The sequence below is a fragment of the Pantherophis guttatus genome, chromosome 11, assembly GCF_059756535.1.
Source record: "Pantherophis guttatus breed Tessera chromosome 11, ASM5975653v1, whole genome shotgun sequence".
NCBI classification, from domain to species: domain Eukaryota; kingdom Metazoa; phylum Chordata; class Lepidosauria; order Squamata; family Colubridae; genus Pantherophis; species Pantherophis guttatus.
In genome coordinates, this window is record NC_142073.1 from 23,620,914 (window position 1) to 23,644,726 (window position 23,813).

General features: G+C 44.3%; 1 protein-coding gene across 1 annotated transcript in view; it reads right to left on the reverse strand.

Moving 5' to 3' along the window:
• ZNRF1 (zinc and ring finger 1) overlaps positions 1 to 18,760 on the reverse strand; it is a 47,886-nt gene extending 29,126 nt beyond the window's left edge. Inside the window, exon 1 of the mRNA XM_034425538.3 lies at positions 18,028 to 18,760. Coding sequence (XP_034281429.2) covers positions 18,028 to 18,628 — 601 coding nt within the window. The 5' untranslated portion in view covers positions 18,629 to 18,760. The remainder of the gene's footprint in view (positions 1 to 18,027) is intronic.
• Positions 18,761 to 23,813: the final 5,053 nt, after the last annotated feature.

Below are 23,813 nucleotides of genomic sequence, written 5' to 3' on the forward strand. Positions count from 1 at the left end.
GAAGGGAAGGGAAGGGAAGGGAAGGGAAGGGAAGGGAAGGGAAGGGAAGAGAAGAGAAGAGAAGAGGAGAGGAGAGAAGAGAAGAGAAGAGAAGAGAAGAGAAGAGAAGAGAAGAGAAGAGAAGAGAAGAGAAGAGAAGAGAAGAGAAGAGAAGAGAAGAGAAGAGAAGAGAAGAGAAGAGTTGGAAGGGACCTTGGAGGTCTTCTAATCCAACCCCCTACTTAGGCAGGAAACCCTATAGCATTTCAGACAAATGTTTATCTAATATCTTCTTTAAAACTTCCAGTGTTGGAACATTTACAACTTCTGGAGGCAAGTTGTTCCACTTATTAATTGTTCTAACTGCCAGGAAGTTTCCCCTTAGTTCTAGGTTGCTTCTCTCCTTGATTTGTTTCCAACCATTGCCTCTTATCCTGTCCTCGGGTTAATAAACTAGACTCCAACTAAATAAACCAGAGTCCAAGTGAATCATGATAAAGCAAACAGAAAGGAGCAACAATAAGGTAAAAAATAAAAAAGCTCCCTAGATAATTTGGGAGTATTATCTAGAACAGTTTTGATTTTCAGCAACTTCTGGATGAGCCAGTTTGATCGGCACTGGGAGACTATTTAAGGGGACAGGCATGCTCCGGCTCCTTCGACTTCCTGGACATAGGGAGCTAAGATCAGTTATGCTCTAGATTGGGGGCCCAACTCCCAGGCTGTAGACCAATACTGGTCCACGGCCTGTTAAGAACTGGGCCTTGCAAGTGAACCAAGCTTCGTCCGCACACACTTGAGATCTAGGTAGCCTAAGAAACCCTCCTCCCTTCTCCTGCCATCGCTGTTGGTCCATGGAAAAATTGTTTTTCCCAAAATCGATCTCTGGTATATAAAAGGTTTTTTTGGGGGGGGGGGCAGGGCACTGCTCTAGAGCAGGGGACTCCAACCTTGGCAACTTTGTGGACTTTAACTCCCAGCATTTTGGGCTGAAAGGTGATCGTAAGTCGAGGACTACCTGTATTTTAAAACGTTCCCACAAACCAACTGATTGCCTTAAGTGCCACCAATCAGTCTCTATTCACCTCTTAAACCCTGACTGCTCTTTAGAGGGCCAAGTCCTGAAGAGGAAACTCAGATACTTTGCCCACCTGATGCGAAGGAAGGACTCCCTGGAGAAGAGCCTAATGCTGGGAACGATTGAGGGCAAAAGGAGAAGAAGGGGACGACAGAGAACGAAGTGGCTGGATGGAGTCACTGAAGCAGTCGGCGTGAGCTTAAATGGATTCCGGGAGATGGTAGAGGACAGGAAGGCCTGGAGGAACATTGTCCATGGGGTCGCGATGGGTCAGACACGACTTCACAACTAACAACAACTTGCACTTCTGGGCGAATATCAACAGGTTGGAAGAGATGGAGAAGAGTTAGCTTCATGCTGATGCTTGGGTGTGTTTCAAATCTTTAAAAATGAGTTGGGGAAGTTGAGGCTGGCAGACAGGAGGCCTTCTGAGTTCACTTTCTCGTATGTATGTATGTATGTATGTATGTATGTATGTATGTACCCTGTTTCCCTGAAAATAAGACCTCCCCTGATAATAAGCCCAATCGGGCTTTTGAGCGCATGCGCTAAAATAAGCCCCCTCTGAAAATAAGCCCCCTTTGAAAATAAGCCCTCCCCGAAAATATTTAAATACATGCACAGCCGCTCCCCCTGCCATTTCCTCTGGGTAGGGTTAGGGAGACAGAGCTGGAAATCAGGTAAGATGAGCCCCGTCTTGCTCCATGAACCCCAAAATAATAAGACCTCCCCAAAAATAAAGCCAAGCACTTATTTCGGGGTTCAAAAAAATATAAGACAGGGTCTTATTTTGGGGAAAACATGGTATATATTTATTTATTTTGCCATGTTCATGTAGTGTATATTAGAGGTGGTGGTGACCCTTTGAGAGCTGCATGTAACAAAATTTCATTTTAATGTATGCCGATTGGTGTACATTCAAAGTGACCATAAAGTTATTCTAAGTCTAAATCCTGGTTTCTCTGTCTCTTGCACATTCGGATAGACACCAGGACATATGGGAGCCTGCCCGTGTACGCACAGAAACTCACACCTCTAAAATAGCTGGGATCAGCTGCGTGATGCCAGTAGATACACGATTTTCTTCAGTGTGGAAAACTAAACACACAGATTTCTCTCCCAATCCCCACCCCGTTTCTGCTTCAACCTACGGTGGTATGATACAAAGGGAGAACACCTCTTATCACCAACATCCAGCCTTCCCTACACTGGTCCCAGGAACTGTGGTAACAACCACCTTGCCTCTTCCATCTTGCATTGACACACATACACAAAATACAGAAATTAATCCAGAGTACGGCATTCCTGGATCCCTGACCACCATCTTCCCAGGCTTAAATCAGCTTCACCCAGTTTGGCACCCTTCAAATAAATTGAGCCAGGAGCTCCCTGGACCAGCTGAAGGATTTGGGACCTCTGGCCTCTGTATATCTGGAGGATGCAAGTTAAGGAAGATGGCACAAAGTCCAGGTTTGAACCCCCACTGTGGACAGGTTTTTATGGGCTCTGGAGCACCACTGAATTCTGGGGCAGTTAATGGCGAGGTGTTTCACCCTTCCTCGAGCCAGAAAAAATGCAAGTCCGCACAGAATTTAAAGAGTATATCTTGCACCTAATTCTTCCCAATCTCAACCAACCAAGGCAACCCAACCCAAAACAAAAATCCAGACTGTGTTGGGAACAACCCAGGAGGCTCTCAGGTGCTTTGCTCCTACAGCGGCTCACAGCAACGATTAAAATGAAATCTCGCTGCCTGGAGAACAAAAATGGAGAGGAGCAAAACCAGGTGTGCTTTTGGCTTGGAAGATCCGGTTTGAGAAAAACCGAAAAGTCCCGTCAAGACTCCAAGGTCTTTTTGTAAGGAACCAATCAAGAACACCTTGAAGGCTCTGGTGAGAAACAAAGGGAGCTGCGGGATTGCCACACAGCAGATAATAGGGTTGTTGTTTTTTTCTTGTCTGTTTGTTTTGGAGTCCGTCATCTCCTCCCTTGAAAGATGTGATGAGCTGGTGATCTTCAGTTCTGAAAAGATGCAACTGAGCAATCACCAACCATCACCTCCGATCTGAGGCTGGATCTGCCCCCAATTTAAAGAATGTTATCTTTAAGCCTTCTGGTATTGTGAAACGGGATGCAATCTGAGGTATGTCATGTAGGATCCCGGCCAAAGTCTGCTTGTCTCATTTCATTTAACGGCCCCATAATCCCTTGCGGGATGGAGTCTTGGCAACTGAATGGAGATAGCAGAGTGTTTTAATGGCCGGATGCCCTTCTTGTCACCAATGAGGAGTTTTGTTCAGAAGATATATTCTCAGTGTGCCCAGAGAGAGAGAGAGAGATCTGTCTCTACCTGGGATCGAACTCACAGTCTCCTGATTGTGAGGCGAGAGCTCCACTTCTAAGTCAGTGCACCACTCTCCAAAGTCTACTTGTCTCCCAGATGGAAAATCATGTGAAAGATAGGTAGTTGTTGTTTTACAATCACAATGGAGCCCAAAAGTTCTGTTGCTAGGTGAAACATTTGTTAAGTGAGTTTTGCTCCATTGTATGACATTTTATTGCCCAATTTTGTTTCACTTAAGTGAAACACACTTAACAAACGTGTAACAACTACACTGATTCACTTATTTGTACCCTATGACTATCATTAAGTGTTGTACCTTATGATTCTTGATGAATGTATCTCCTCTTTTATGTACACTGAGAGCGTATGCACCAAAAACAAATTCCTTGTGTGTCCAATCACACTTGGCCAATAAAAATTCTATTTTATTCATTCTGTTAACAACTGTAGCGAGAAAGGTTGTAAAATGGGGTGAAACTCACTTAATAACAGTCTTTGCTTAAATTGTGGCTGTACATTAAAGACTACCTGTGTAAATTTTCAACATTACCCATCAAGGTGTCATTTAAGGGCAATCTGTAAACGTTTAAAGAAATATAAATCTTTTAGATATGAATGTTATGCTAAATTAGATTCCCAACTTTGGAATCTGATTATTTCTGAGGAATATGTGATTATTCTGGGTGTGGGATTATTGCTGAGAGAATAATTTGGAGAAATTGGAAAAGTAGAACTACTCCCAATATTTTAAAGAGTGAAATTGTGTAATTTATCTGGTTATGAAAAGGCAATTTTATCCACTCTGCAAAAAAAATGACCCAATAGATTTTTCGTTGGCACAGATGTCCTGACATCTCAGGAGAATAAAGGAGTATTCTCTTTAATTTAGAAACTTTTAAATATTGTTTAATATTTGATGGATACATGACATATTCCTTTTTGTAGACGAGTGCTTTAATAAATGTCTAAACAGATCCACACTTTGCCTTCCTTCTTGTCATTTTTTTCTTTTTATGTAGGGTTTTGTTGTTGTTGTTGTTTTTGCTTTTTCTCAGCCTTTGTTCCAATTTTGTGTTGGATGTTTTGGTAAAACATTAAAGAAACAAACTTGTCAAGGACAAGTTTGCTCTTTTGATATTTCAGCATTGGAAAGAGCTACTTAGGCGGTCGTAAGTATGAAAAATGGTCATAAATCATTTTTTTCAGTCCCGTTGTAACTTTGAATGGTCACTAAATGTTGTAGAATAGAATTAGAATTAGAATTAGAATTAGAATTAGAATTAGAATGGAATGGAATGGAATGGAATGGAATGGAATGGAATGGAACGGAACGGAACGGAACAGAACAGAACCTTGGAGGTCTTCTAGTCCAGCCCTCTGTTCAAGCAGGAGAACCTATACCATCTCAGACAAGTGACTGTCTAGTCTCTTCTTAAAAACCTCCAGTGATGGAGCACCCACAATTTCTGGTGGCAAGCTGTTCCACTGGTTAATTATCCTCACTGTTAGGAAGTTTCTCCCCAGTTCTAGGTTGCTTCTCTCCTTGATTAGTTTCCAACCTCTTGCCTTCTGGTGCTTTGTAGAATAATTTGACACCCCCCCTTCTTTGTGGCAGCCCCTCAAATACTGAAATACTGCTATCATGTTGTCCCTAATTCTTCTTTTCTTTAGACTAGCCAAACCCAAATCCTGCAGCCGTTCTTATATTTTAGTCTCCAGGGGCCTTTGATCATCTTAGTTGCTCTTCTCTGAACTTTTTCCAAAGTCTCAACATCCTTTTTGTAGTATGTATGGTGACCAAAATTGGTTGCAGTATTCCAGGTGTGGTCTTACTAGGGTTTTCTAAAGCGGTACTAATACTTCACGTGATCTTGATTCTATACCTCTATTTATACAACCCAGGATCGTGTTAGCTATTTTAGGCTGCTGCTGCACACGGCTGGCTCATATTCAAGATCATTTTAACTTGAGGACTACCTGTATTTTCCCCCAGCCTAGGGGTTGGGCAGGTACTGAGGCCTGATAGGATTTTATCTGTTTGGGGAATAACTTTCCATGGACGTCACATGATGTTTCAGAGTCTTATGCAGTTGGGTGACCTTTTCAGCTTAATAAATGAACAAACACCCTTCCCCTTTGCCGTTTAGTTGAGATGGTGAAACCGGGTTTGGAATGAGGAAAGGCGAGCCCATTGCCTTATCTACAAATCCCGGCTTGTCTCTCTAGGTGGATTTGGACCATAAAGTGCACTAATCAAACAGGCTGTGTCTGCACAACAGACTACATTGCTAAGCTCACCAAGGTGACTCGGTTTAGCAAATGGAAACACAAGGCTTGTAAATAACGCACTGAAGCACCTTGGGGAACCCCGCCTATACAGGCAGTCCTTGACTTACAACCGTAATTGAGCCCAAAATATATGTGGCTAAGTGAAACATTTGTTTAAGTGAGTTTCTGCCCCATTTTGCAACCTTTCTTGCTTAACAGTTGTTAAGTGAATCTTGCTTATCTCAGAAGGGAATCACATGACATTGCCAAGCATCTGAACTTCCATCACGTGGAAGACCGTGGGGATGCTGGAACAGTTGTTTATTTATTTGTTTGTTTGTTTGTTTGTTTGTTCAACTTGTATGCCGCCTTTCTCCGAAGACTCAAGGCGGCTTACAATGCATTTAAAGTTAAGTTTGATTGACTGAAATAAAAAAAAACAATCATCAATCACTTTTTTCAGTGCTGTTGTAACTTGAACGGTCACTAAATGGATTGTTGTAAGTTGAGAACTACCTGTGCAATGGTGAGCCTCTGCAACTGTTCTAATTATTCCACTAAACTAAACTATCAGGTTTCTCTTACCCGAAAGTGCAGTTTGCACACTGTGTATCTCTTGTCATACCTGTGCCTAAATTCGTACGGTTTTGTGTTCTACCCTAAAACACACAGATAAAATCTTTTGAACAAATGGAAATAATGCAGGCCAGATAAGGAGTTTCGGAACCCCGGGGAATAATTATGTGATCTTCTCCAAAAATGAAGTCTCCATCAGCCCCCAAATTCTTGTTTATTGGTGGGTAGAAATTGAGCTTCCTGAACATCTTGCTAGACAATGAAATCCCCTTACTCAACGCACCAAATCATGTTCAACAGTGATCAAATTCACCCTTTTATTCTACTTCCTTTGGGAAAAATAGCCAGGCACCCAAATCAGACTCCATAGGAACCAAGGTGGAAAAAGGCACAGAGAATTTTCCGAATTTACAAAACAGGATTTCCCAACCCCTTTGAAATTGGGGTGTTTGTTACGAGCCAACCAAGATACAGGTGGTCCTCGACTTATGACCACAAGCAAGCCCAAAGTTTATGTTGCTAAGTGAGAAATTTATCAACTGAGTTCTGCTTTATTTTACGGCTTTTCTTGCCACATTTATTAAGTGAATCACTGCAAGTTGTTGAACTAGTAACACGGTTGTTAAGCGAATCTGGCTTCCCCATTGACTCTGCCTGTCAGAAGGTCATAAAAGGGGATCCGTCATAAATGTGAGACAGTTGCCAAGCATCTGAATTTTAATCACGTGACCACAGGGATGCTGCAACGATCATGTGTGACAAATGGTCATGGGTCCCTTTTTCCAGCACCGTTGTGACTTCAAGCGGTTGCTAAATGAACTGTTGTAAGTCGAGGACTACTTCCTGTACAATACTTTAAGATTTTCAATATGTTGTTCAGCAGGTCAAACTGTCATTGTCTTCAGAGTTTCAAATATATTTCCCTGGGGTTCAGATTTCATCTGGATTCATCGCAGCAGAGGTGACGTTTTAATCCAAAATAAAGCTCTGCATGGGTCAAGCATGAAGGAAGATGAGCAAAATGACTTTGTGATGTGTTATCTTAACCCTCAAGAGGCCCAAAAGAGTAGGTGGGCTCCGGGCGAACACCAAAACTTTACTATATGTAATATGTAACATGTAATGCTGGTTGGGGAATTCTGGGAGTTGAAGTCTGCACAGCTTCATGTGGCTACGGTTGAGAAACACTGAAATAGAGCATAAAATTATTCTCAGTTCTGCTGCATTAAAGCCACAATTTGGCAGCTTGCTGGAAAGTCACGGGCAGTTACACCCAAAGTTTTCAGGAGTCACAAACAACCCTGAAGTGCTAGAATAAACAGATATTTATGAAAATTGCAAAGAAAGGAAAAAGAAGTCTGTCCAAAATGACATGCTTTTTTTTTGATAGATGCCATTTTTCTTCTCTACCGTGAACCCCACATGAAGCCTACCCACCCAAATGGAGGAGGAGTGTGGATTTCAAAGACATTTCAAAAGGAAAACAGTGAGAAAGATTTGCAGAATTAAAAGCACCTCTGAGAAACGCCCAACTTGCATCTCACAAGCTGGAACGAACAGGTAAACCATCTCTGGCAGTTTGCCCACTTCCTCTCCAGGAGGAAGCCTTAAACCATACATACACCTGCGGTTTCCTGCAGCTCACCCATGCCGAGCGCCTGGCCCCCTCCTGTTGGGTGGCACCAGTTACCCAGCGCAACAAATATGCCGCTTCTCAAAAGAAGAAAAGGCATAATTACACCAGGCGTACACCTAATTCAAGCCTAATTTGCCAGCTCTAATCCTTCCTGGGATTTTAGAATCAGAATAGAGCTGGAAGGGACCTTGGAGGTCTCCTAGTCCATCCGCCTGCTCAAGTAGGAGAGGCCACACCAGAGGTCTTCAAACTTGGCAGCTTTAAGACTTGTGGACTTCAACTCCCAGAATTCTCCAGCCAGCTATGCAGTTCCAGCAACTGTTCATTGTATGTTTTAGCCTCCAGTCCCCGAATCATCATGGTTGCTCTTCTCTGCACTCTTTCTAGAGTCTCAACATCTTTTTTTTACTGGGGTGACCAAAACTGGATGCAGTACTCTAGGTGTGGTCTTACTAAGGCTTTATAAAGTGGTAGTAGTATCTCCCTTGATCTTGATTGAATCCCTCTGTTAATGCTATTTAGGATTTTGCCTTTACAACCAACTCTTCTCTTTCCATATTGAACAAGGTTATGTCTGCTTTTCTTCCAACAGTCCCTGTGAGGCTGCCAAATGAGCTCATCACCGTTGGCTGCCTCAGTGCCAACCTAGCTGCTTTCACAGGCCACTCTCTGAATTTGCCTGTCTGTCTTTGCATAAACAATGGCACTTTTCAACAATAAGGCAGAGTTTTTCCATGGCCTCAAATGCCCCTTTAGCCACTGCGTATGCTGGTAGTGTTTTCTTTTTGCAATGTGATTTTAATTGAGAGTTGAAAGAAACAAGGATAAAATATAATGCAAATTAAAATAAAGATGGAAAAAAAGAAAATAAAAGAGAAAGCTGAAAAGAAGGTAAAATAAAAATAGAAAAGAACAAAACATAATGAAGTGGCTTCTGAACGTCTTTACCGTAGTTCTAAGGACAATTGTAGATTTACCTCTTTCTCTAGAGAGTTACGTTGTGATTTTTTTCTTTCTATAATCTAGCTTATCTAGTCATCAAAACCATATATTCATGTATTTGTTTTATGTAAAAAAAAACGTTTGCCTTCATACATAAAAAGTCTTTAAGGGATTTCCAGTCGTAGAGTAGAGTAGAGTAGAGTAGAGTAGAGTAGAGTAGAGTAGAGTAGAGTAGAGTAGAGTAGAGTAGAGTAGAGTAGAGTAGAGTAGAATAGAATAGAATAGAATAGAATAGAATAGAATAGAATAGAATAGAATAGAATAGAATAGAATAATTGGAATGAAGAATAGAATTCTTTATTGGCTAAGTGTGATTGGACACACAAGGAATTTGTCTTCAGTGCATAAGCTCTCATTGTACATAAAAGCTGTAAGTGAGAAATCATGATCATAGCATATCATACCAATAAGCCTAGATGTCGCCTTTTCTCCAATCAGACAGGTCCACCATCACTAGAGTGAGTTTGGCTTAGTAGAGAAAGCACCAGGCTAGAATCCAGGAGACAGTGAATTTTAGTCTCACCTTAGGCATGAAAACTGACTGGGTGACTATTGGCCAGTCCTTCTCTCTCAACACAATCCACCTCATAGGGAAAAGTGTATTAGGTCTTGTGATGGGAAGGTCACATCAGGTGAGAGTCACATCAGGTGTGATGTGATGACACTTGTGATGGGTCCTTGTAATGGGTCAGGTTTGGGTCATGTCAGGTGAGGGTCTTGTAATGGGTAGGTAATGTAAGGTGAGGGTCATTGGGAGGTGAAGTGCTGGTTGGGGGAGGTTGCCTGGGTTGGTTGAGGGTCGGTGCCGTTGCTGGTTGGCTGTGCAGTTGATCAAGTGATGATAGAGTTGGTAGATCCCTTTTGGCGTTAGGGTTCTATATGGTAGGTGAAAACTACAACCAACTTCACTCTTCTAATTCCCAGGCAGCTGAGTTAGTACCATCAATGTGATCCTGGTTACCCAAATTTGCAAGGCTTACATAATTAAGATAACATTTGTCTCGAACTGAATTTAACTCCTAATGGCTGCATGGACACATCACTGCTAGATTCCTAGCAATGGCATGGAAGTGCTTTGCTGTTCCCTTTTTCTAGGTTTGGTGTTTTGACTTCCCCATCCAGCCTATCGCTCCATCCCATCTCCCACCCAAATGTTCTTATTTTCCGTAAAGAACTATAAAGAGGCATGTAAGTCTAAGGGCTATTTTCTTATCTATTTACAACCAGGCCGGGAGCTATATTTAACTCCTAAGTTCAGAAGGTCAGCCAGGTGCTACCATCCAGTAGGAAATACCAGGAGCACATTTTCTCCTCTGGTTCTGCACTCAAAGTTTGATTTTATTTATTTAATCGCATTTATATGGCCACCCATCTCCCCAAGCGGCTGACAAAATACGTAAACAAAGACTTGGAACCTCGAGGAAATGCCTTCTCCTTACCAAAGGCTGTTTCCAATTTAACCAACAAGCACAGAAAATTGTTGGCTTTGAATGCATCGGCTCAATATGGCAGATGTTTGTAGAGACGGTCTTTTTAAAAAAAAAACAAGCCTTGTACCTTATGACACCCTGAAAAAGCAAAAGAAAAGAAAAGAAAAGAACACCCACACTCACAAGTCCCACCTACTGAGACACTTTGGAGGAATAAAAAAAGAAACAGAAAAATGACTATTTCCTTATTGTTGCTTATTTCTCATCAACGCTGGGAGACTTGGGAGAAAAAGGTCTTTGGCTCCCAGGAAAAGATGTTGGCACAGCTGGAGGGACTGCTCAAGAATTCCCAGCAAGGGGTTCCTGAAACCCTCAAATGTCAAGGGGCTGTTGTGTAAGAGCACCGAATGCTGGGCCAGAGAAGCGCATGTGTCATATCCACAAAAAAATATGCAAGAAAACAAGCAAGCTCAGAAAGGAAAGAGACCCCTTGTGTCCACAAGAACCTGAAGACCTGGCTTTACTGGTGGCCTGGGGACCAAATGGGGGACTTACCTGCTGGAGGTGACTGCTAGACTGATTGGAGACTCCACCCCCCACCCCCACCTCCACCCCGCCTTGCACGCTGCTCTCCACCGGCCCATCTTTGGTTATCATACAGATCAGGGGTGAAATGCTCCCAGTTCAGACCGGATCGCCCGATCCGGTAGCGATGGCGGCGGGTGGTTTGGAGAACCGGTAGCAAAAATCCCTGTGCCCCCCTCTCCATGCCCAGCTGAGCCGCACAATCATCAGAGGCTTTTTTTTTTTTACTTTTAAAAGAATTTTTTCTACAACCTCTTCCGACAAAAAAATGCTTTAAAAAAAAAAAAGCCTCTGATGATCGCGCGGCTCAGCTGGGATCATCAGAGGCTTTTCAAAGCATTTTTTTCTGCAACCTATTGGCCGAAGAGGTGGTTAAAAAAATGCTGAGTTGCCTGATTTTTTAAAAAAGCCTCTGCCGATCAGGCAACTCAGCTGGGATCGTCAGAGAGGTATTTTTTTAAAAAGCCTCTCTGACGATCCCAGCTGAGTTGCCTGATCAGCAGAGGCTTTTCAAAGCATTAGAAAAAATGCTTTGAAAAGTTTTTTTAAAAAAAGTTGGCCACGCCCACCCAGTCACATTACCCCACCACCACTAAGCCACCACTAAGCCACAGAACCAGTAGTAACAAATTTTACATTTCACCGATATAGATGTATTATTCTCATTGTCTTTCTTTGTCATTGTTTATTTTGTTGGCCTATTATTTTACTTCGGTTCTGTTTACACTCCTTTCATTTTATTCCTTTTTATTATTGTAAGCTCCCCGGAGTAGCTCCTCGGCAGGCAATAAATTCAACAAATAAATAATGTGAGAAGTGGTCTTCTCCAACCTGAAGGTTGCAACCCAGACCAAGAAGACAGAGCAGCTGGGAGGTTCTGCGCAGCCAACCTCACTAAAAACAGGCTGAAATCACACCTGTCTCAACTTCCGCCTTAGTAATAACACCAAACCTTTGGGAGACACTTTGGGCAGGCTTATAAATAGCAACCTGCCAGAGTTCAAGTGAGTAAGAGATTTCTGTGGAAGCTTAGCAGAATTTGGGTTTTCTTTCCCTCTGGCCCCAAAAGACTAAGATTAGGTATGCGTAGGCTGCTAGATATGAATTCGCAGGCTACTTTTATTGGCAAGAACGGAGTGTGTTCTTGAGGTGGTCGCCATACCACCAACCTTAAGCAGCTAAAAAAAAGGAAAACAAATATCTGAGCAAGTAAATACACGAATCCCTTTTTGTCCAAGCCTGGACTTTAAAAGTTCTCAAGCCAAACCCAGGAGCAGGGTGGATTTGATTTAAATCGGGTTGATTTAAATCATGATTTAAATCACTAGTAAAAAGGCTTGATTTAAATCAACTCGATTTAAATCATAATTTTTAAAGAGCAACTGTCATCTCTGCTACTCCTTTGACCCACTGTTGACTCACCGATAGTCCCAGTGTTGCAGAATATACAGCCTCGTGCTACATAACTAAGCTCCATTTTATGCTGAATAAACTAAATTATTTATGTATCTTAAATAGAAAACTATCTTACAATAGATTTTTACCCCAAAAGTTTTTTATTAAAATAAATTCAATAAAAATAAAAAAAATCTGATTTAAATCAAAAAAATCCGATTTAAATAAAAAAAATCCGATTTTTTTGATTTTTTTAAAAAATCATTGATTTTTATCCACCCTGCCCATGAGGCAACCAATGGGGCTGTGATCTTGACTGTATCTTAAAATCAGTCTGGTCAGGAGGATCTCATCTCAGCTTCGAGAGAAGGAAGGAATTTAGCAAACCAACCTCAGGGGAGCTCATAACCAGATTCATGGAGGCTAACCTGGCCAAAGGCCATATACTATTTTGCTTGCTGTTTAATTGCAAAGTGAAACCTTTTTTTCCCCACTGCCTTATTCTTTAAGAACCTACAGATAAGGGCCTGTGCCAGAGTGCTAGACAAGCATTATTATGAAGGAGTTCTGATCACTTGTGCTGTGACCTTCAGGGCCTTTTTCACTTCCCCTTGGAGAAAAATAAGTCCTCTCCCGAAGAAGACATCTAGAGGGCTTCGACACAGGGAGCGTGTGCCAAGCAGGCAAACCTCCAGCTGTTCAGAGAAATGGAGGCTGATGGAATGTATTAATTGCACGATTAACCTAATTATCTGGACACCAAAGACATGGATTTTTAATTAGTGCTACCAGAGTCACCACCACAGTGTCAAGGGACGAAGGCACCACATCAGTAACCAATGATTTTGCAAAACATACAGGGATTTACCCTTGGAGGTTAGTTTGAAGAACATTAGCCTCAAAATGCATCAATCATCATTCTGAGTCAAAGTTATGGTAGCAATGCAGCTCCTATGTAGGTGGGAGTAAGTGAAACACAAACTAGGCATGAGAAGCAGCTGGAACACCATTCAAAATTCCAGAAGACAAAACAGCTCTTTAGCATGGTAGAGGTAAAACTGAAGTCAAGAAGGCTTGAAGAATTGCTAACTGGATTTGTTCATACCAGGGTGGATTTGATTTAAATCGAGTTGATTTAAATCACAATTTAAATCATGATTTAAATCACTAGTAAAAAGGCTTGATTTAAATCAACTCAATTTAAATCATAATTTTTAAAGAGCAACTGTCATCTCTGCTACTCCTTTGACCCACTGTTGACTCACCGAGAGTCCCAGTGTTGCAGAATACATAGCCTCATGCTACATAACTAAGCTCCATTTCATGCTGAATAAACTAAATTATTTATGTATCTTAAATAGAAAACTATCTTACGATAGATTTTTACCCCAAACGTTTTTTATTAAAATAAATTCGATAAAAATCAAAAAAATCCGATTTAAATAAAAAAAATCTGATTTAAATAAAAAAAATCTGATTTTTTAAAAAAAATTTTAAAAAATCATTGATTTTTATCCACCCTGGTTCATACAAATCCATCCAAAATGTTTTATAAAATTGATCTGAAAATGCAATCAACTGAATTAGAACTGTTAAAAATGTAAACATCCAGATTGGTCTGTCGGTGTAGACTTATGACTTGAGTTAAGATGGAAGTCCTAATGCAGAGGTCAGCAACCTGCGGCTCTGGAGCCACATGCGGCTCTTTGGGGCCTCTGCTGTGGCTCCCTGTCAGGTGATCCCACCACTGGCTGGCCCTGCCCCTCGCCCTCCCCTCCCAGTCACCCCTAGCCTGGCCTGAGAAGGTAAGGGCTACAGCAGGGGATGGAGAAGCGGCCAGGGCAGAGACAGAGAGATACAGAGAGAGGGGGGGAGAGAAGAAGGGAGGGCAGAGAGAAACATGTCAAAAGGGTTTTGTGATTCCCAGTGTTTTTTAACAACTGGTTCTCTGCCCTAATGACCGGCTGGGTAGGCATAGCTAGAGGGACATGTGACTGGTGGAAGTGAGTGACATCGAGTTGGCCACACCCACTCTGGTTTTGTGGCTCCCGGTGTTTTCTTTTCTGTGGGAAACGAATCCAAATGGCTCTTTGAGTATTTAAGGTTGCAGACTCCTGTCCTAGTGAATTGGACAAAAAAGATTTTGCATCTCTGCAGAAGGCTTTTATATCTACTGGCTTGCATTAGTTTGATGTGATAGCTCACTTTAATGCACTGAATCTTCAAAGCTAAATTGAATATAACTGGCATGGAACACCCTATCCACACAATACACTCATACACATGAACACAGAACACACACAAATATGCACACAAGACGTCTACTCCATTTAAATAAAAAGGAAAGCTGAGCAAAACCAAAATACAGAAGTCCCTACCGGAGAGTGCAAACAATTCAACGGCAGAGCAATTTCACACCTCTAACTTGGGGCAGCCAATGCAATTCTTGTAAGTCACAGAACTGGAAGCAAAACAAAACCTTCATACTTGAACTGAACAGAGCAGGAAATAAGTTTGAGGGAAAATGAGCTACAGTATCTCACATTTGCTGATATAATCCAGTGTAATTGAAAAGTTAATCAATTAAGGAACTGTTGGACAGATAAAGGAAGCACAATTGGCTGGCAAAAAGAACATTATTTCCTCTACTTCCTGCCAAAACTAAGTTATAAATTGCTTTGCTTGGGGATACTGCTTAATTTGAGCATACTTTTTCCCTGCAACCCAACCAATGGAGATTCTTGGCAGCATTTCCAGGCATGCTCCTGGGGGCATCCCCAAAGTCAATTTCGGGAACTGACTACCAGAGGCCTAAGCTAAAAAAACGTATCCCATTCTCTGTCTGAAATATTTTTTTCTGTTAACTTCCTCCTAATGAGTTTGCTGGGAAAATCCCTCCATTTCCCCCCCTCAGAAACGAGTATACTTTCGGTAAGCCAATGTGATGTTCCACAGTATTAACCTTTTTCATTCTCTCACCAGAACAAAAAAACAAGACTTCCTAAAACTCATAATGCTTTCCATGGGATCTAGGAGACCCAATCTTACCTAATTCCAGGGTGGATAAAAATCAATGATTTTTTTAAAAAAATCAAAAAAATCGGATTTTTTTTATTTAAATCGGATTTTTTTTATTTTTATTGAATTTATTTTAATAAAAAACTTTTGGGGTAAAAATCTATCGTAAGATAGTTTTCTATTTAAGATACATAAATAATTTAGTTTATTCAGCATGAAATGGAGCTTAGTTATGTAGCATGAGGCTGTATATTCTGCAACACTGGGACTATCGGTGAGTCAACAGAGGGCCAAAGGAGTAGCAGAGATGACAGTTGCTCTTTAAAAATTATGATTTAAATCGAGTTGATTTAAATCAAGCCTTTTTACTAGTGATTTAAATCATGATTTAAATTGTGATTTAAATCAACTCGATTTAAATCAAATCCACCCTGCCTAATTTGACATTCTTTTACACCAACTCAATTTAGCCTTTCTCAATTGTAAGATATGTGGACTTCAACTCCCAGAATTCCACTGTAGGACCACAAATGAGAATTCTGAAAGTTGAAGTTCACCTGTCTGGAAGGAGACCAAATCAGAGAGAATGACACCCCCAAGTTACTGAGTAATGGGAAATATACTTTCGTGTTATCTTTCTGGTTTTAATAGTAGCAGGGACGTAGTGCCTTTGAAAGCTGTTCTATTATGATTTTGGCCAATGGTAAGAATCTAGGGAACTACAATGCAGAAATCTTGAGACTGGACCTGGTTTCTCACCCCTGTACTAAAAGGAAAAAGAAAGGAGCCATGGTGGTAGGAGAGCCTTATAGTGATGCTTTTAGATGCATCTAAACCAAACCTTGGCATTTTACGGCCTCTGGGCCACATCCAGACCTTCGGCTGCCTCTGTCCAGCCCACATGGATTGCTAAAAGTCTGTAGAGATTCTCAGTCATCCAGGTCACGGTTGTCCCAAAGGTGCTTTTTCAGGAGGCAACTGGATTTGCTTGTTTTTTCTTTTGAAGACGTTTCACTTCTCATCCAAGAAGCTTCTTCTGCTCTAACAGGATAGCGGGTAATGGAAGGATTTATATTCCTTGCAGACAGCTGGTCATTTGCATCCTTTTAGAGGGTCGTTGAAGTACGTGGAGGAAATTCTTCCATTCCCCACTATCCTGTCAAGAGCTGAAGAAGCCTCTTGGATGAGAAGCGAAACATCTTCAAAATAAAAAAAAAGAAAGTCCAGTTGCCTCCTGAAAAAGCACCTTTGGGATACATGGATTGCTATTATTTTGAAGGTAACTATGTTTCCCCCAATTTACCTACGTGTGTGCATATCTATGTACCTTCACAGCCTTATTGGTTTGGCATTCCACAACAGTCCCAGTTTCTGATGTGGCCATCTGGGGAAATTAATTGCCTACCTTTGATCTAAAATCAACAGCTAAAGCAAAATTAAAAGAAGAAAATAAGTCCTGGGAGGCTCCAGGGCGTGAACTAACTAATCAAATTACTCCAGGTATTTACAAGCAGCTGGCAAAGTTTTTGTCCACCCTCCATTCTTACCCCCTTCTTACTCTGTCCCCAGCTAACCTCGTCTGGGAAGACAAGGGATCTGTTTGGCTAATATTTTAGATGGCGTTTACTCCAACTGCCTACATTCCCATATGGTACATATCTAGATACACACAACGTATCACCCCACTGCCACATTTTAGCCTGGCCTGTAGTTCAAACCTAGCCAGAATGTCGCTTCAAGAGCACAATATTCTCTGAAGAGTGGCACAAGCCCCCTGGTTTCATGTACCACAGAAACAAACAAGGCAAAAACGCTACCCAGGCCATATATGAAGAGCAAAGTTGTGTCAGGCTTAGTCCAAATCCAGAGCTCAGGATGCTTGCTAGAGTAAGCACTTCCTCCCTTGCTAAGTAGGAAAGAGAAGATCAACGAAGTCAACTAATTCCCAGCACATGGTTTTTATAATAAAATCTCTGAACACCTCAAGGACCTGTTACTTACAGCATAGAATTGTCAGCTCAACAAACTGTAATCGGTTACTGTATTTACCCATTTTTGGACACGCACAACACCGTCCTGAACACGTAAGAGGTTGGCTTAACCCAACTTTATCCTGCACGCACAGAAGCCTGACCCAGAGTAACAGGGCACGTGTGAAGGAAGCCGCGAGGGCCTTTTAACCCCCAACACTACTACACCTTGACCAGCAGGTTTACCGTTCTGCCTTCTGAGATTTCAAGGGCTATTTGCAGTCATAGACCAAAAAAACCAAAACATCCAAGACACACAGCTGGCACACGACTAGACTGAAGTGCAAAACGGCAACAAGAGCAGTGGTGGAAACCACTCCGTCAAACTCACAGTTCATGTGTTTTATATTTTTTAGCTCCAATCTATATGGACTATAGTCGATTAAAATTGTACATAGGTAGAAAATACTATATTGCAATTTACATAAAATCCACACATCGGCACTTTATACAACCACCAGCTAACTCAACCGCTGGCGATCAGTAAAGCTGACCTCAGTCAATGGGTCCAGCCCATCCTTTCCCCACATCCCAAGACTGCTCAAGGGCTATTTGTTCCCCACCCGGCCTGCTGGCCTTTGGCTCCTGATTCGAACCCAGCACCGGGACTGGACTTTAGGCCTCTAGAAGCCGCATCTCCCCAGAGCGCCTGGCCAGGTCACCCCCTCTGGAGTCCGTCCACTCACCGCTGTGTGAACTGAACCACCGGGGTCCGAGGTGCAGAGGTAGTGCATCGGCCAGCGAGGCCCTGGAGCCCAGGTACAGCATCCCGTCTCTGTGGTGACCGCCTCCTCCCGTCTCCTGGTAACCGTTGCCATGGCCGTAAGGGGCGGAGTCCGCGCCCGACCCGCCGCCTGGACCCCGCTCCGAGTCGCCCGAAGACGCCGCCGCTGCCGAAGCCGCGCTGCTGCTCGTGGTGGAGGTGGAGGTGGTGGTGGTGCTGGCCGCCGCCGCCGCCGCTGCGTACAGGCCGAAGGGGACGCTGCCGGCGCCGGCCGGCTCCACGCCGCCCATCCCCACGCCCACGCCGGCCACGGAGCTGACGGAGCGGCTGCGCAGCCCCATCGCCGAGCTCCCGCCGCCGCTTCCTCCTCCTCCTCCTCCGCTTCCTCCGCTTCCTCCGCCGCCCGCGCCGCGGTAGTGTCCGAAGTGCGGGGCGCCTCCCCCGGGCGGCGGCCCCGCGCTGTCGTCTCCGGCCACGGGGCCTCCTCCTCCGCCGCCGCCGCCGCCTCCTCCTCGCGAGCGCCCCGCGGCCGTGGCGCCCGCCGTGCTCTGCTTGCCCCCCATGGCAGCCAGGGAGCCGCCGGGGCCACTAGGCGCTCAAGCCACCCCCGGCGGCGCCGGGCATCGTGCGGCGGGCAGCAGCGGCGCTGCCGGCCCCGCTCCCGGTCTCCGCCTCTCCGTGCAGCAGCAGCGGCCGCCGCCGCTGCCTCGCCCCAACGGGCGGCCCGCCGCGCCTCCCGGGCTCATCCACGGCGGGGGCGGCTGGGGGGTCCCGCCCTACGGAAGGCGGCGGCGGAGGAGGAGGAGGAAGAAGAGCGAGGCTCCCCGAGCCCCACTCCGCATGCGAGCGCAGGACAGACGGGCGAGCGGTGTCCGGGGGCCAAGCAGGAGGGAGGCTCGCTCCGTCCGCCCGTCGGGGCTCTTAAGGGCGCCGGGCAGGCTGGGCTGGTGCTGGCGCGTCCCCGGCCGTCCCCCAGCCGGGCTTCCCGAGGGCTCCCAGAGCCCAGACAATAGAGCCGCGTACAGCGCCTGCGCCGCGGCTTCCCCGTCTCCTCCTCTCCGCCCCCCCCCCGCCCCGTTTCTCCGCCGCCGCCGCCGCGGGATGCAGCGAGGCTGAGCGGGCGACGGGGAGGGACCGACGGACGGAGGAAGGGAAGGAGGGAGGGCGCGCCTGTGTCCCCTGCCCCGGCCAGGCTCCTGTGGCTGGAGAAGGCCGCCCCGGCCCCTGCCGAGCTTGCCCGGCCAACGGGCAGTCGAAGGCGGGGATGATGCCGAGGCTGGGAGCCAGCCCTGGAACGGCTTAACCGACGGTCCCCGGCCTTTTCCGTTAACGCTCCCGGAGCGCTTTCTGAACTCGGGCGTCGATCAGCAGAGCCCCCGCCGGATAGCTTCCAAGGGCTGGACTGACTGGACCCCGGTTTGCCTGGACAACTTGCAGGGATTTCTTTATTTCTTTATTTATTGGTTCGATTTATATGCCGCCCTTCTCCGGAAACTCAATAGCCTTCATACTTTTGTATATTTTTATTTATTTATTTTTTATTTTTATTTATTTTTATATGCCACCCTTCTCTGGAGACTCAGGGCGGCTTACACTGCGTTAAGCAATATATACCTGCTTAGTAGGGCTTTTTGGCCCTCCCAAGCGGTGTTCTTTTTTATACAAAGTCAGCTTATTGCCCCCACAATCCGGGTCCTCATTTCACCTACCTCGAAAGGATGGAAGGCTGAGTCAACCTTGAGCCTGGTGAGATTTGAACTCGCAGTAATTGCAGGCAGCTGGTGTTACTTAACAGTGCTTTAGTCTGCTGCGCCACCAATGTGCACCACATTGCACATCTTGGCTTGTGGGGTGGAAACTAGGGTCTGTCTGGGGCTGGAGGGAATGGGGGCATGCAGGCCCCATGGCTAATCGGGGTTTATGGATTAGCACGTTGCGCCCTCTCATAGTGGGAGTCCTCGATTTACAACACTTTGTTTAGGGACCGTTCAAAGTTAACAAGCAGACTGGAAAAAGTGACCTGCAAATGTTTTTCACACTTAATGACCGTTGCAACATGCCCGTGGTCGCGTGATCAACATTCTGGTGCTCAGCAACGGACTCATTTTTATGACGGTTGCAGTGTCGGGGGATCCTGTGTTCATATTTTGCGACCTTCCGACTGACAAGTCAACGGGGAAGCCAAATTCACTTAACAACCGTGTTACTCATTTAACAACCCCAGTGATTCACTTAACAGCTGTGGCAGGGAAGGTCGTAAAATGGGGCAAAATTCGCTTAAATGTTTCACTTAACAACAACAATTTAGGGCTCAATTGTAGTCGTAAGTCGAGGACTATCTGTACAGGCTCCATTACAGGATGCATCAAATGAAGCCCTAATAGAGAGAACATAGTGAAACTTAGTTTTGGATCAAAGATGTATTGAATAACCTTGAAAACTGTTAGGGTTACATGACGTGTATGTCTTCAGCACATTTACGTTCTGCTGCGAAGAGCAATATTTCTTCATCTCACACTTGATTTTATCTTTACAACAACCTCAGGAGATACATTTTTGGAAAGAGGACAAACCACAATTACAGGTTTTCTACTTTGTGGCTTGCATGATTTATCAATTTCATCAATGACTTGCCATTTGTAGTTTAATAAACCATGGTTAACAGATTTTGATTTGGCACAAAATATGAATCGGCTCTTGTTCCATTTTTATCATCGGTTATGTTAAAATCTCATCTTAAAAATGTCGCTGCCTCCTGATGCATGAATCTCACAGCTTGAGTACATACATTTCCAGAGACAACTGCCAACGATCAGTTGATACCCATAAAATGGGTTAGGCCCTAACCCCTGGGGGAGAGAAGAATATGAGACAGGCTAAAGAAGCAGATATAATCCATTGGTGCAGAGGACTCTTTGGCAGGCAAAAACAGAAGCCTACAAAAGACCTCTCTGGAGGTCTTTAAGAAGAGACTGGACCGACACTTGTCTGAAATGGTATAGGGCAGTGATTGCTAACCTTTTGGCTGTCGTGTGCCAAAAGCGGGGGGAATGGGGGGGTCGCGTGCGTGCACATGCCCACACCCATAATTCAATGTTCCCCATGCCCGTGCATGCGACCCCCCGCGGTCCCCCCACTTTTGGCACGCGACGGCAAAAAGGTTACCAGTGGGCCTGGTAGGCCCGTTTTACGCCCTCCCCAGGCTCCAGAGGCTTTCTTGGAGCCTGGGGAAGGAGAAAACAGCCTTCCCCCCCGACACCCTCCAGAGGCCAGAAACGACTCATTTCCCAACTTCCAGTGGGACCGGAAAGCCTGTTTTTCGCCCTCCCCAGGCTCCAGAGGCTTTCTTGGAGCCTGGGGAGGGTGAAAATGGCCTTCCCCACCCCTCCAGAGGCCGGAAACGGCCCATTTCCCAACTTCCGGTGGGCCCAGAAGGCCCGAAAATCAGCTAGCCAGCACGCATATGCACGCTGGAGCTGAGCTAGGGCAACGCTCGTGTGCCCACAGATAATGGCTCCACATGCCACCTGTGGCATGCGTGCCATAGGTTCGCCATCACTGGTATAGGGTCTTCTGCTTGAGCATGGGGTTGGACTAGAAGACCTCCAAGGTCCCTTCCAGCTCTATTCTGATTGAAACCTTTTTTTCTTGCTAATGTTCAACATGCACACAAATACAATAAACTAGCACTTTATTCTTTTATACACTAAAATTGAGATATGTTGCCTGTTGATGAATAACACCTAAAGGGGTGTCTTCCTTTGTCCAAGGGTGTTTGAAGTGGAAACATTTGTGCATAATGAATCCTGACTTTGCTCCAGATACTTTGCATTCTGTTTGGTGTTCTGTTATCTTCTGGACAGGTGGCCATCACTCCCTACTTCTGAAATAAGAATCTTATTCTAGGTTCCATTCTTTTCAAGATTTTGCACCAGGCTAGTATGTTAATTCACCCAATGTAATTCCTTTGCACTCCTAAAAAAAACCCCACTATCAAGATAAATCATACTTCCACATTTTGAGGGTGTGATGCCAAGTCAGACTTTGACAATACAGTCTGGGGAGTTCTGGGATTGTAAAAGAAAGACAAAAATGGACAAAAAACGGTAGAAAACGGTAGAAAACAGAACCAGTTTTCAACCAATTTTTTACAGTGGGCTGCACAAGCCTTAACACCAATTTCAGGTAAGGGGTTCTAAAATTTTGAGCACTGTCCGCCGAGAAGAGAATATGCTTGCATCCATTTTATTTGTGCTCTTTCAGACAATTCCAGACATAGGAGCTTTTGAAATGTGATGGTACAAACTCCAGGAACTCCTTGGGATGGGACACTTGCTGATCAGTAGGCAGCCAGGAGAGTTTTTTCCCAACTTGTAAGAACCTGATTTTATTTAGGAGTAGGCCCAGGGATATTTGTTTGGAATAAAGCTCCTGGAGACATGTCATTTACAACACCCTTCATCTTTTGTGTGATTAACTTGGGTGATGTAATTGAGGTGGCAGTTGTGAACTTTCAGCCAAAGTTATACTGTGCTATCTAATCAGGAATGGAAAGAGATTCATATCTCACATAGGTAAAGATTGACTAAAATCCTTATTCTAAACTTGAATAGAGGGTTGACAGATCCCTTCCCAGTCTTTGTATGAGTAGAGATATGCATCATTAGGAAACATGTCCAGAAGAATTGTGCAAAAACACAGCAGTGGCGTGGATAAGTTCCTTCCAGAGATGGAAACAACACAGTTGGTATAGCTTAATTCAGATCCACTTCTGAAACTCAAAGGTGATCCAGGTGACTCACTGCCTCCAATGTCTATTTTGGATTGATTGATTGATTTGGAGTCTGTCTACATAGAAATAATAAGAGTTGGAAAGGATCCTGGATGTCTTCTAGTCCAACCAGTGGTGGGATTCAGCCAGTTCGCACCACTTTAGGAGAACCGGTTGTTATTTTTTTGAGCAGTTTGGCAAACTGGTTGTTGAAAGAAATCATTAGGGCACAGAACCGGTTGTTAAATTACTTGAATCCCACCACTGAGTCCAACCCCCTGCTCAAGGAGGAAACCCCATTTCAGATAAATGGCTGTCCTGTCTCTATAATGTAAATACGTATTAGTAAATATGCATATACTAAATAGTGATATAGATTAACGAAAACAGCCACTTTGCAGTCCTCTAATCTAATCCTTTGAACAGGTATATACAAAAGTATGAAGGCTATCGCTTAACGCATTATAAGCCGTCCTGAGTCTCCGGAGAAGGGCGGCATATAAATCGAACTAATAAATAAATAAATGAATGAATGAATGAATGAATGAATGAATGAATGAATGAATAAATAAATAAATCTCCCCCTCCTTCAACATTATGTTCACACAAAGTTGCATAACTCAGGCAAGAATACAGTGTGTGCACTCATAAGCACGGTAAGCTTTGTTTCAATTTACAAGAGAGGGATTTGTGTGTGTGTGTATGTGTGTGTGACTTAGCCTGTTGTGCAAACCCAATGACAAAGGTATGCAAGGAAAGAAAGAAAAAGAAGAAGAGGGTGGGGGGGGGGCAACTGGGAGGCACGCTGCCTTAAGAGAGATCAAAACAAACCGACGTCGCACCACGACTCCCAGGGTTCCTAGCCAGGCGAGGGGCGAGTCTGGGAGTTGAAGTCCAACCCTGATGGAAGAAACGGAGGTCGGCCTCTTACGTAGCTCCGGCTCCTTTAAGCGTCGAGAACTACGTCTCCCGGCAGG